This window comes from Carlito syrichta, unplaced genomic scaffold (assembly GCF_000164805.1).
Source record: "Carlito syrichta isolate Samal-C Ts95f unplaced genomic scaffold, Tarsius_syrichta-2.0.1 Scaffold311525, whole genome shotgun sequence".
In the NCBI taxonomy this organism is placed as follows: domain Eukaryota; kingdom Metazoa; phylum Chordata; class Mammalia; order Primates; family Tarsiidae; genus Carlito; species Carlito syrichta.
Genome location: NW_007255621.1, coordinates 265,626 through 279,527, shown reverse-complemented (window position 1 = coordinate 279,527; position 13,902 = coordinate 265,626). Strand labels below are relative to the sequence as shown.

The 13,902-nt window shown below is 35.1% G+C and overlaps 2 protein-coding genes across 2 annotated transcripts in view; one reads left to right on the top strand and one right to left on the bottom strand.

Annotated features, from left to right (window-relative positions):
- Window positions 1-13,902, top strand: part of FBN2 (fibrillin 2) — a 256,177-nt gene that overhangs the window by 116,620 nt on the left and 125,655 nt on the right. Inside the window, exon 8 of the mRNA XM_008068800.2 lies at window positions 4,087-4,212. Coding sequence (XP_008066991.1) covers window positions 4,087-4,212 — 126 coding nt within the window. The remainder of the gene's footprint in view (window positions 1-4,086; window positions 4,213-13,902) is intronic.
- Window positions 1-13,902, bottom strand: part of LOC110596604 — a 161,182-nt gene that overhangs the window by 117,263 nt on the left and 30,017 nt on the right. The gene's annotated exons all lie outside the window — the stretch shown is intronic.

Sequence of the window (13,902 nt, the reverse complement as noted above, 5' to 3'; positions counted from 1 at the left end):
GACATGTACCTATTAAAATGGAGCGTATCTCTTAGATTACTCTTAGATCAGGGATATTTAAAAGCGTGTCTCTTAGATTACTCTTAGATCAGGGATATTTAAAATCACACTAGCACTACTTACCAAATTATTCATTATATTCTGCTTAGTGTAAGATTTACAGTAAATGTTGGTCGACAAATATGAGGTTATGTGGTTTGGCAGTCAGAAATACATCAGATGGTTTTCTTTAGATTTAGTTTTCTTTTTTTTAAGGACCTATGTTCACAGTGTTCAAATTACCAAACACTTTACAGTCCTTCGGTTCTATCCTTCTAAGGCACACTTGACAACCCCCTCTTTTTTTCACAGTGTTCTTCCTCAGCCTCCATTCATCATATTCTTTCTTTTGCCTTCCTAATCTCTCCTTCCCAGGCTCCTATCCTGACTTTTCTTCCTCTGACTTTCCCATAGATGTTGATGGTTCTTATGGCTCCGTCCTTCGATTCCAGTCTTTCTATTTAAGGGTCTTTTTAAAAAAAAATCTCCTCTATTGCTGTACCTTCAAATGCAAACCATGTACTTAGTGATAAACCACAAATGTAAATCTTCAGAACTTACATCTTTGCTGAGTTCATACCCAAATTTTTAGCTCTGTAGATAAGAATTTTTACTGATTTATTGTAAACATATCAGGTTCAAAATGTCCAAAACTCAACTTAATCCCATCTGTGTCCCATGCTCCATTTATAGTACTACATTATCGTCCTTGGCAATCATGGTAGAAGCTGGAGATAGCTTTCTGGTGGTAAAGTTCTTGCTGTTGATTTCTCCTTCTAATTATCTCTTAAATATTTGTTCCCTTCCTCTTCTTAAAGCCTTACTTCAGACTCGACATTTATCACTGGACTATTGTATTATCTATCCACATTAAACACAAGGATTGTCTTTCTAAAATATTGATTTGCTTATGTAATACTCTTGTTTAAACTCCTTCATAGACACCATCCATCACCTTCAGACTAGAAGCCAAAGTCCTTGAGTTAGCACGCCAGGACCTGGCATATGCCTAACTATCTAAGGTTATTATTGTCTGTCAGAGTCCCAGTAATTCTGGTACACTCTGCATTCTTCAACTGCGCTGTATTTAGAGACTCATTCGCTAATGCTGTTTACTGTTGCAGTTGTATAGTCTAAAGCTAACTACATTCCACTGGCCACAGAAATTGGTTCAGGACTTGATTCCAGGGCTATGCCAATCAGCACATCTCCTGACCACAGGAATTTAGAAAGTGGCATGTCACCCAATTCAAGACATAATACAAAAGGGAAGATTTGCTGGGGCTTCTGGGAAAATGTTTTCTTCTTTTTAGGAGAGACCACTGGAAGAGACACCCTCTCTTTCACTAGATGCCCCAGCTAAAGGTCTAGCCTAAACATGCTACAGCCATTTTCTCCTATCAGGGAAAGCAACTGAGGGAAAAATTTAAGTCAAAATACTGAGAGGGTCATAGCTAAGCATATCTCAGAGAAGCTGAGCAAGAGACATTGGCTGCAACCACTACTGGACTTCCACATATGATAGCTGTTAAATTTCTGTTGATGTCAGTTTGGATCAGTTTTTCTGGTATTTGTGAACCAAAACTCTGAAGCACCTGGGATGTGCAGAACACAGATAAAACAAATTCCCATTGTTAGGACTTTGCTTTTTTCCAGTGAGTAGACTTGACACCATTACGCACTTTTGTTTATACCTAGGTAATATATGCTTTGTATCTGTGAGTGCTACTTCCAAGTCTTATGCCATATGATCTTGAAAACTAGTATGCATAGGAGCTAAATACATGCATTGTTCTGATCTTAATATTAATGCTAAGTTTAAATTGATGGATAAATATTGGTCATGACTACATTAAAAGGCAGGGATTTTGGTCAGTTTTCTTTAATCCCCTAGTTTTCTTAAAATTTGGACGAGGTCCAATCCAAAAATGAATGAAAAACATTTCTATTTTTTATACAGAACCCTTAAGTATCTTCCTGAGAGCCTTTTACATATAATTATTTTGAAGCTAACATTTTAAGATTCCTATTTAATTCCAAGGATAATTGTGAAACATACAGAGTTGTTTTGTACAATAAAATATTTAATATAAAAACCACAAATTTAATATGTTCTTCTATATACCAGATATTTTCCCCAAAAAAGAAAAATGCAAAGATCTTTTAATTTTCTACTGTTTTTTATTGTTAGGAAGGCTATTTAAGTCTAGGGCAAAATGAAGTTTTTTTTAATATGAAAGGAAATGCCTGCAAACAACAGTTAATACTTAAATGGAACTTAAGTCTCCTCATGTTTAAGAATTTGCATAAATCTTGGGCTCTAGAAGCACCTGGATGGTTGGTATAACTTTAGATATTAAGAGACTCAAAGGCAAGTTTTGGTTCTTTACTTTTGTACCACTTGCTCTACTCTATATTCTTTTTAAAAAAATTTTCCCTATCCAGATGTGACTGATCAGTTTATATGGTGATTAAAGTATAGCTCTTCTAGTTCTTCTCTCTTCTGAATCCACATTCAGCTGTATTAAGATACACTGCACTAAGATAGAACACAGAATGCAACAGATCCTGATTTTGCGCACATGGTTTCATTTTATTGGATTAAGTCTGATAGTAGCTCTTTTACCACATTATGTATTTGCTTCTCATGTAGTCAATTCATGTTAGAATTCTGATCTCTCTTGGGAAATTGGTATATTTTGATTTGTACCTCTGTGCCTTCAGTGGCTAACTGTTAAGCCTCAAATGAAGATATTATTTCAGACTGTCTGAATCTGCTAACTTTTACATAAGAACATACCAAGAAAACACAGAAGCATATAGTTATTTCATGATGACGCTTGTAGGCAAGAGTGACTTGTCAGAATGAATGGGGAAAAAATGAGTAGATCAATAGAGGAATGTAAAAAAAAGGCATGGCTAATCAGTGTGTTAAATGATGGGGTTAATTTTTTTCTGTATATACAATAGGAATATAATTACTTTGTCCTTTTTGTTTTATTGATACATTTTAAAAGAATATATGCTTCTAACAGGAAAAAAGCTATAGTCAAACTAACAGCTTTGGTTTACTTTGACTTTTCAGTTGTGTCTATATTTATGGCTTTTATAATTGTTCCCTCTATTAATTGGTCTTTGCTGCCTTCGATCCTTAAAAAAGACTGCCAACTCTTAGGCATCCTTGGCTGGATTTTTCTCACAATGGCTCATTTCCTTTTAAATGTACTATCAGTTAGCTCCCAGTGTACCTAATTGCAGCTTTGTTTGACTTTCCACCTCTCTCTGCTTACTGGACTAGAAGAGAAATTTATTAAAGCTTATATAAATGGCCAAGTTTTCTGCTTCAGGGAAAATTTAAAAGAAAGCAGATCTTTCATTAATGTGAAAGGAAATAGGCTATTCCCAGCATTTAGTACACTGAGTGGATAAGTACAGGGAGGTACAATAGGAAAACTGGACACTTCCCAAAGCCTCCCGAGTCTGCCCTTTGCCATGTTTCTGTATTATTTTAGATTGAAGCTATTCCCAAAATGTCAAATACACCCATAGACAAATGAAAGTACAAAAAGCATACCCTGAAGCCAAAGTACAAAAAACATAGTTATTTGCCACCCTCCATTGGTTCAAATAATTAGTGTGAAAATGAGCTATAAATTTTTATATATAGTTATTCTATATTTTAAATTATAATCCATGTATGTATTTTTTAAAAGACTTTAGTAGGATAATTCCCTAGTTGATGTAGAATGGAAACTAAAACATTGACATCTTTACTTATTTCCAATTTAAATTGCATTTTTAAAAAAAGAATATAGAGTTCTGCTTTAGTTGGCCTTGTTTTACTGCCATGGGAGCTTACTTTCATCTCAGTTCCCATAGATATATGTGAGAAATTCTTCAGGGGCTGAAACAAGAGTATCTTCAGGGTTATATGATCTGACCTAATCAACCATGAGTGCTCTCAAACTATTTTTTTTTTAAATCCCTTTAAAAAGCTATTTAATGAAGGGGATTTCTCAATCATCTTCTCCTTCTTCCCTTGATTAGACATTGATGAGTGCAGCATCATTCCTGGGATATGTGAAACTGGCGAATGTTCTAACACCGTGGGAAGCTATTTTTGTGTTTGTCCACGTGGATACGTAACCTCAACAGATGGTTCTCGGTGCATTGGTAAGCCTTATATTTTGAAGGGACAATACACTGCTTCTTTATAATGACAGAAAAGCCCAAACAGATAATGAAGATGATAACGAGTATAAAACCTTTGAAGAGATGACTGAAAGAGTTGGTTTAATGTAAATGGTACCACTATTGAAGGATTGCTAGACCAGGTGTGCTCTTTGCAAAGACTTCAGTTTCAGAAGCCATCTGTGTTTGTTTTATGTTGTCAAAGTCATTTTGAAAGTAAAGACTTCCTCAAGACATTGTTCTTGCTCAGAATTAGAGACACAAAGGCATGGGATTTTTAAAAATCTGCTTTGGGAGTCAGAATGTAGTAATTAAATGTTCTTTTGTTGTCATGAATCATCAATGTAGTCAACATATTATTTACTTAGAACTTGTTTATTCCAGTGAAAATAGTTACTATAAAAAAGAAATGAAGACCTTTAATTTTGTGTTTAAACATATTCAAATTAAAGCCAAATATATTTGTATGCTCTCCTTTGTTTTTTTAGGAAGATGAAATAGTGTTTCACAGTTACAGTGTAGACCATCCAGCATTGAGCAAGACTTAGACTTCTGTCTTACTGTAAGCACAGAGATTATGAAATGTCTTGTGATGCATAATTATGGCACAGTGAGTTACCTTACATTTCTCTTCCTAAGCAGTTAGCCTCACCAATTCCAATTTTAAGGTGAAAATAGGTAGAAAGAGAGGAAGAGAAATACATAATTCCCTTTACAGACACTAAAGATTCATGTAGTGCAGGAGTTAGGAAAATTAATCCAGTGCCCAAAGAATGAAGTTGTATGGTCCACCAGACAGTGGCAGTTTGGGCAGTGATTATCTCCCACCTCAACCAGGTAATATAAGCAACTGCCAGGGCCTCTGTAAACCTTAATGATGCCTTAATAATCCTAATGGTATCCAAGAGAAATGGTTTACTTAGATGGAAATACAGAGTCAAGGATGTAAACCAGAAATCCTAGGCCACCAATAAAAGGGCTACAGCTTGAATCAACTTGATGAAATGTCCTTCTGTAGCATTCACTGTGCTAGCTATGGTCATCCAGCTGTGAACATGAGAGATGTAAATTCTGTCTTCAGAATGTCATATTGTCATCATAAATAATAGTAGAGGAGTAGTAATAGCAATAATAGAAGGCACTGGGCATCTTCATTACCTCATTATCTCATAGCTGTGAGACCTCAGGGAAGCTACTGACGTCTCTACACTTCAGCTTCTTCTAATGTGTTTAGTAAAACATTCCTTATCACCATTATTATTAGGAGGGAGAAGAAAATATGCCTGCACTGGATCCATATATTATATATGTAATCTTTCTAATAACCCTGTGTGATAAATATAATTATTACAGATTTACAGACTAAGGAACTGAGGTTTAGAAGGATTAAGTAACTCGCACAATGTTTCACAGCCAATAGATGGAACCAGGATTCAAATCCTAATCTCTCCAACTACAGCTCTGTGCTATTATGATGCTGCAATGCCTCCATATCCACTTAAGGTTGTGGAGATCCTGCGGTTAGATGTCAAGGTCTCCCTCATGAGGATTTCTCTATCATCATACTAAACAGCCTGCTTTGAGAAGTAGGATTTCACTGGGAGTCTCCTTTTCAAATCTTTGAGAATTATTTGTGTTTTATAGGTGAATCAGAGTTTCTGTCTTCCACTAGTTAAATCATTTTTTGGTGAAATATTAAAGAGGGTTAAAACTAATTAAATGAACTATTTTAAGGTGACTGTTGCTTACTAGAAGTAAGTTTGATTCACACTACTCCTCCTTTATCCAAAGTTTTGCTTTCTGTGATTTCACTTTCTGCAGTTTCAACTGCAGTCTGAAGATATTAAATGAAAAATTCCAGAAATAAACAATTCATAGATTTTAAATTGAGCACTGTTCTGAGTAACATGATGAAATCTCATGCCATCCCATGATGGACGCGAATTATCCCTTTGTCCAGCGTCTATGCTTCCCACCCATTTGTCACTTAGTGGACACCTTCATTATCAGATTAACTGTAGATATCACAGTGCTTGTGCTCAAGTAACCCTTATTTTACTTCTTAATGGCCCAGAAATCAACAGTAGTGATGCTGGCATTTCAGATATGCTTTCTTTAAGTGAAAATTCAAAAGTTCTTGACTTAGTAAGGAAAGAGAAAAAATTGATGCTGAGGTTGCTAAGATCTATGGTAAGAATAAATCTACCTGTGAAATTCTGAAGGAAGAAAAAGAAATTCAAGTTAGTTTTGCCGTCACACCTCCACTGCAAATGTTATGGCCACAATGCATGGTAATTGCTTTGTTAAGATGGAAAGGACATTCGATTTATGGGTGAAAGACTTGAGCAGAAACGTGTTTTGACTGGCAGTTGTAGGATTCAGTACTATTCAAGGTTTCAGGAATCCACTGAAGATCTTGAAATGTATCCCCTGTGGATAAGGGGGGCCTACTGTATAATTTGGTAGTCAGTTTTCTAAGAGAGTTGGAAATTAATAGAACTGCCTACACTTGGTTTGATTGTCTTGAACTCTATAGGAAAATAATATGCAAACATACATGCATGTACAAAATAATCAACTTGGAACAGATATAGATTTAGCTCTATAAGGAGAAGTGTCACCTTGGGAGTCATCACTGAGCACCATTGACTGGATGCTGTAAAACCTGGCCTCAGGAAATTTAACTTCTAAAATATGGCTAGAAGAAACATGACTAGAGAAGTAAGTGTGGTTGTTATCATGAAATTCTGGAAACACCAAGTAAGGTATATTGTATTTCACAGTCAAAGTACATAATTAAAGGCCTTTGAGACTGAATTGGAATCGGGGATAGGTGAAGGGTGAGAAGAGTGAGAAAGTAGTTAAAAAACCAAATTTACCAAAACAAATGTTAGTGTTTTATATCATCTCTAAATTATTATTTCTTTTTATGTAACATTCTACATGCTTAGGTCTTTTTCTAGTCATTGCATTAAAAGGAAGCATACTGGTTGGGCATGATGGCTCACATCTATAATCCCAGCATTTTGGGAGGCCGAGGTGGGAGGATTGATTGAGCCCAGGAGTTTAAGACCAGCCTGGGCAACATAGTGAGACATTGTCTCTACAAAACAATAAAAAAATTAGCCAATTGTGGTGGCATGTGCCTGTACTCTCAGCCATTCAGGAGGCTGATGAAAGAGGATTGCTTGAGCCCAAGAAGTAGAGGCTTATGGTGAACCATGATTTTGCCACTGCACTCCAATCTAGGCAACAGAATGAGACCCCAACTCAATTTTTAAAAAAGGAGACTTAGATATTCATTATATTCAGATAACCAAGACTAAGACACCTAATGATTTACTGAGGTGGTTCTTCTTCAGTGTAAGACATTTGATTTACCATTAAATTAAGGTAAACTCTTTTTAAATCTCTTGCTTTTCTATATTATATAAAGTCCTAAGTCTTTACCTGGACATTCAAAACCCTTTAAACCGAACCTGTATTCAGGATCATCTCTAACCACTTGCCACCTCACACTCATGTCTCTCTCACTACTACATTCAACCACACAGCCATGTTACCCATAACAGCCACCCTGCCTGAAGCATCTTGCTTTCCCTCTTCTATGCTCATTAAAACCCAGCTCATCCTTTAATTCTCAAATTAGGTATCATTTTTCTTTATTGCCATTTCACCTAAACCACATTTTCTTCCTTGACAGAATTAATCAGCCTCTTCTATAATATGGTTTTTATAGGTTTTTTTGGGGGGGAGGGCTTACCATGCTGTCACAGGTACTTGTGTCATATTGTCCTGCCTTATGAAGCTGCACAGACCCTGAGCCTTATGTAGTGTAAATCTTGCATAAAATTTTGTATTCAGTCAATCTTTCTGAATGAAGGCCAATAGTAAAAAAGAAATGAATGAAGTTATACAGAATGTAAGAACTTCATGTTGGTTATAATGGCTTTGCATTGTTTGGCATCTTGTTGGACATGATGCTATGGCACTGAATTAAGGTCCTGTATGCTCAGAAGGCAAGAGCTTGCTTGAGCTGCAGAAAGAAAAGTCCTGTGCTAACCAGGAGTCCCATTCATTTCTTAATGTTAAAATTAAGTAAACAGCTTACAAATTTTTAAAAATAATTATGTTATATTGGGACTAAGTATGTGTTTTCCATATGTAAGAAAAAATAAATCTGATATTTTAATAAAAGATCTTTGATTTTGATTTTTAAAAATCTAAGTCTGTATTTTCTTAGATTGAATTTATTTATGATTCAATTATAAATGTCATGGATATATCCATGCTATTTATTTTATAACCACATGTATGCTAATGATAATGACTGGATAAACTCAGAACACTTTTTAAAATATAAAACTGCATGTTATCTGCAGCTTTATAATTTTTGTTTTTTGGAGAGATGGGGGTCTCACTATGTTGCCCAGTCTTGTCTCAAACCCCTGGCCCCAAGTGATCTTCCTGTCTCTGTCTCCAAAGTGCTAGGATTATAGGCATAAGCCACCATACCTGACTTGACAGCTTTATTCTGAGTGGCATACACAGGAAGTTGCCTCATTTTAGTTAACACAAATATCCTGAGTCTGTATCAGATTATAAAGCATCAACAAACTAGATCCTTTTTCTTTTATGTGTAGTAAAATAGTTTTATATAGCAGGAGAATTTAAGTGGGCAATTTAATTTTAAAAACAGGATAATTTTCCCATTTCATTGTATGCTAAATATGAAAGCCAAATTTCTGGTTTATTCTTATATAGAGTGTTGAATCATCTTTTTAAATAGCTGAGAAGGAACTCGCTTTTTTAACTTAAGGTACTAACATATGCCAGTTCTAAACAAAGAGTTCAAGCATACTTAATAAGCCTTGTCTTAAAAATATTTTCAGTAGCACTACTTAATGAGCCTTATGCCATTTTGGAATCCAGTCATGGTAATTTCCAAGGCATTATTAATATCTAATTTCCACATCTAATATAGGCAAAGAACGGCCAGGAGACAGTTGCAAGTAAATGATACACTGACAAGCAGCAGTGAGCAAATCTTGTGTGCAGAATAATGTGTCTGGTGCTATTGTGCACAGTGAGAAGGGACCCCAAGCAGAGGGACAGGAAAGTACCAGTCAGCAGCAATAGGTTCAGAAAGTAAGATTAAGCATTTAGAAATTCTTACAGTAATATGGTGTTACATCAACATCCTATTGCATTTCCTTGAGGTTTCCAAAAGTTTCCATGCACAATATTGCCATGGAATATTCTTGGGAAAACAAAACCTAAAAACCTAATATGAAAACCTATAATACTAATATAAGAGAAAATTTGAGGCCTTGGGTGACCAATTGCTAAGTAATTTTTTAGGAAATAGGTGCCATCAGTCAACAAGAAAAGCATGAGCATTGTAGTTAAAGTCATCAAGGAAATGAGCAGTGGTGTAGAACTTGAAAAATGAGTAGGAGCTACATAAATGGGAGGCAAAGTGAGGCTGTGCCAAGCAGAGTGGTGTGAGCAAGATTATAGAAACTGAAGACATCTGAGTGGGCTTAGGAAGTGGTGAGGAGTAACTTTACCACCGGTCTGCTCACTGGGAAGGAGAGTTGAGTCAGAGTAGTTGAAAATAAAATGAAAAGGATGGGTTGAGATTAAGATTCTGTTGCAAGGTTATTAACTGCCATACTAAAGAGTTTCACAATGACCTCAAAAAGTAAGAGGCTATCCAGAATTTTTAGCAGGAGACAAAAATTAATGCAATTTTTAAAAACTGAGGAACAGTCTCATACAGTGACACCGAGTGATTATCAGGATGTTTTTTTTTTAAGAGCAAGGTACAGAATCTTTTATATATTATGTAGCACTCTATAACACTGAGTGCTGATCCTATGTGCATTGTGTGCATTTGCAACAAAACACTTGAAGGAGAACCCAAAATTCCTAAATATTTTGAACTAAAAGTTAGAAGGAAGTCAGGAATGAAATAGTGTCCTGAATAGTGTTTTAGTTTTAACTTCGGAATCATATAAAGGCTGCTGGTAAAACAGGGCCACCAGTTTTAATTAAGAAAGAGTGTCCTAGAAAAAGAAGATTAAAACAGTGAGGAAGAAGAACTTCACTATTTTAAAGGAAGAAATAAACCTGGGAGTCACAGTGGTTTTCTCTCTCTCCCATTGCTTCTAGCTCTAGTTACTCTTATACAATGTAAGCCTGAAATAGTTTATGAATATTAAGAATCCACAGAATTAATCAAGGGGCACCCAAGCGGGAACCAGACTATCTGAGAGGCATGTGCAGGCATCCAGTATCAGGGGACAAATTCTGAGACAATGGCTGCTATTTACCGAACTTTGACTATCACTAAGGTTCTGACCTGGGCAAACTTCACTGGTGTTTTCTGGCTGAACCTTTCATTTTTTAATGAGCAAAGCTCATTCAACAGGAGACATATTTATTTCAAGGTACAGTCCCAAACTTTTACCAAGTTTTCATCACTTTGTATAATTAATCATTAGTTTTCTTAAATCAAGTTTAGACTAAATGTCAAGCCATGTAACAACCTCTGATAAGGGTACCATTATTTTGTTTCAAAATGGATTTATATTTTAATCAAAAGATGAATTGCTTCCTCTTTCTCAGCGTGGCTATAAATAAGACTCCTTGTAAGCCTTGTTCAGGAAATGTAAGGAGAGTGATAGGAAATGATTAGAGGAATAGACTTGCTTTCATTTCTTATGACATATCAGTCCTGTAGTTAAACATATACCAAGTGTTAGAATGATTTTTGTTTTTAAGCCTTTCATCTGCCTTTGTCTCAAAATTCTGTTTCAAGGCATAGTATGCCTGTACTATTCTTATTTCTATTAGGTGTCCCTTTTTCATTCCTAATATTCTTCCACATGATACTTTTTAACACAATGTTTTCTAAGGGCCATTAAATTCCAGACACAAAGCAAAGAATAGTGACACCTAGCCTCTGGTTTGCTTTGAAATATTCTTTTTTGGAGATCTTGAGAAACTACACCAGTCTGGTGTATTTTGACTCAAGGGATGGGAAGTAGGGATACCTGACTCCCCGCTGTTATTAGAAAATACTAATTGTGAAATTTATGAAAAAAGTTACAGTGTACTTTCTTGTTCGCTCTTGCTGCTTTTCCAACCTACCTCCTATGACTCCAGTGTATATTATAGACTGACTAAAGGTTTCTAAACTGTGTAGAACAGTGGTTATCGACATCTCTTTAAATTTAAAGATTCCTCTTTAACATCAAAAATGTTTTTCAAATCCACATGTAATGATAATTTAGTATCTGTGAGAAAAAACATAATGAAAATGCTACTGGGGATTTAGTAATAATTTTAAATGAATTTGGATTTTATTTATTAGTCAGTGATATAGTCAGAAATGTGAATCATAGTAGGGCCTATGAATTGTGAGGTGTTATTCACTCTTGCAATGTTCAATGGAAATATGGATTTGTAAACCCCTCACAATATGATTGCAGACTCCCATAGTCTGGGCATGGGTATAGAATGGATTCCTAATAAGTACCTGCTACTTTGTGCTTGGCATTTTATACATATTCCCTTATTTTCAATGTGATCATGTATTTGACCCATGAATTAATTGTTTAGAAGTATATGGGATTTTCTTGGTTTCTTTTTTTATTGATTTCCAATTTCATTTTATGCACTGTGGTCAGAGATTATAGTCAGATGATACCAATCCTGGAAATATTCTGATACAGTATTTGCTTTATGGCTTAGTATATGACCATTTTTTGTAAATCTTCCATGTAGACTTGAAAAAGATGGATTTTCTCCCATTGGTGTACACTAGATTCTAGATATATCCATTAGCTAAAACTTGTTACCTACCCTGTTCAGATTTCTCTATACCTACAAAATATTGTACTGATTGCTGAAAGAGTTGTGTAAATATTCCACTGTGGTGGTAGATTTCTCAGTTTTTCCGTGTAGTTTTGCAAGTTTTTGTTTTACATTGTTTGAGGCTATGTTAGAGGTGATAAATGTTTGAAAATATCCTATTTTCCTGGTGAATTTAACCTTTTTGAAAATTAAGTATTGACTCTATAAAAATTTTTTTTACTCTTGGTCTATCTAAATATTTTCTTTTGGTCTATTTTATATTTTTATACTGTATTACATTTTGTGTGTGGCAGTGAAGGGTTTAAGTATATAGCCATTGTATATTTTTCTTCTCAATCTTTCCACTTCATTGTTTTATATGTGTCTCTTAAACAACCTAAATCTATTTTTTGTTTTATTTTTGCACAGTCTATAAAGCTTTGTCTTTTCAATTGAGATTTAAATCCATTTGTATTTATTGTAGTAATGATATATTTGGTTTTGTTTCTGTTATTTTCTGTGTGCTCTCTGTTTATCTTGCATTTTTAAAAAATTCCTGTTTTCTAGTTTTCTTCCTGCTTATCTTGCATTTAAAAAACATCCCCAATTTTTCTCAATTCCCCTTAGATTTATTCAAGATCCACCCTCTCCAAACCCACATACTCCATTCTTTTTTCTCTATTTGTTAAGAAGTTATATATTTTTTTTCTGTGGTTTCACTGACTATCCTGTCTTAAGATGCATATGTAAACTAAAGTCTAAAATTAACCTGTAGTTTTACCCACATGTAAACAATAAAAGAATATTAAAATGATTAGACTTTGATATTTCCCTCCCAACTTTTAAAAATTCTAGATAACTACCACTCCCTGTATGTGACAAATTAATCACTACTGCTTAATATGTGAGTACTTAGATTTATTCACATATTCAATAATGTTTTTTGCTCATCATGCCTTAGTGCATCTCAAATCTTCCATTGGAATATTCTTCCCTTTCCCTGAATTATCTCTTTCAAATATTCTTTAGCAAAAAACTTTTGGTAGAAAAGCCTGTTTTTGTTTTCTTGAAAAGGACCATTACTTGCCCTTGGAAAACATAGTTTATCATAATACAGAATTTTAGGTTGACAGCTATTTTATCAGAGGACAGCAATGTATTATTTCTTTGTGTTTCAGCATCCATTGGTGCTACTAGGAAGTCAGCAATTGGTTTTTTAAATACCATTTCTTAGCAGGTGATCTCTCTTGCTTTTCCACCTATTTTTAAGATATTTACGAGGGGGGGCCTCCCAAAAAACTGGAGTATTTGGAGGGCAGGCTCCTTGTAATACAGGCTTTTCCCACTAGGTAAGTTTTCTAGGAACCCATCGATATCAGTATACCAGTTAATGTTGTTGTGAATGGCCCTGTTCCGCTTCGGTGAATTTTTAAAGAAGATTCTTTCAACGTGTTTGCCCATTTCATGATGTGTGATGTACCAGTGCACTTGCCCACACGCACTGAGTGTTCAGCAGTTTTTGTCCAAAAACCCCCCACGTGACTCCCGTGTCCCACCCTCCCTATTCATCTGATCTCATCCCAAGCGACTTTTTTTTGTTGTTTCCTCACATGAAAAATGTCCTCAAAGGGAAACGTTTTGTTGATGTGGAAGAGGTTAAACACACACACACACACACACACACAATTGCGGAAACCCCTAAAAGGCATCAAAATTGACGAATTCAAAAACTGTTTTGTGTACTGGAAAAGGCATCTCAGTAGGTGTATAACATCGCTATTTCTTTTCTTTTTTTTTTTTTTTTTTTTTTTT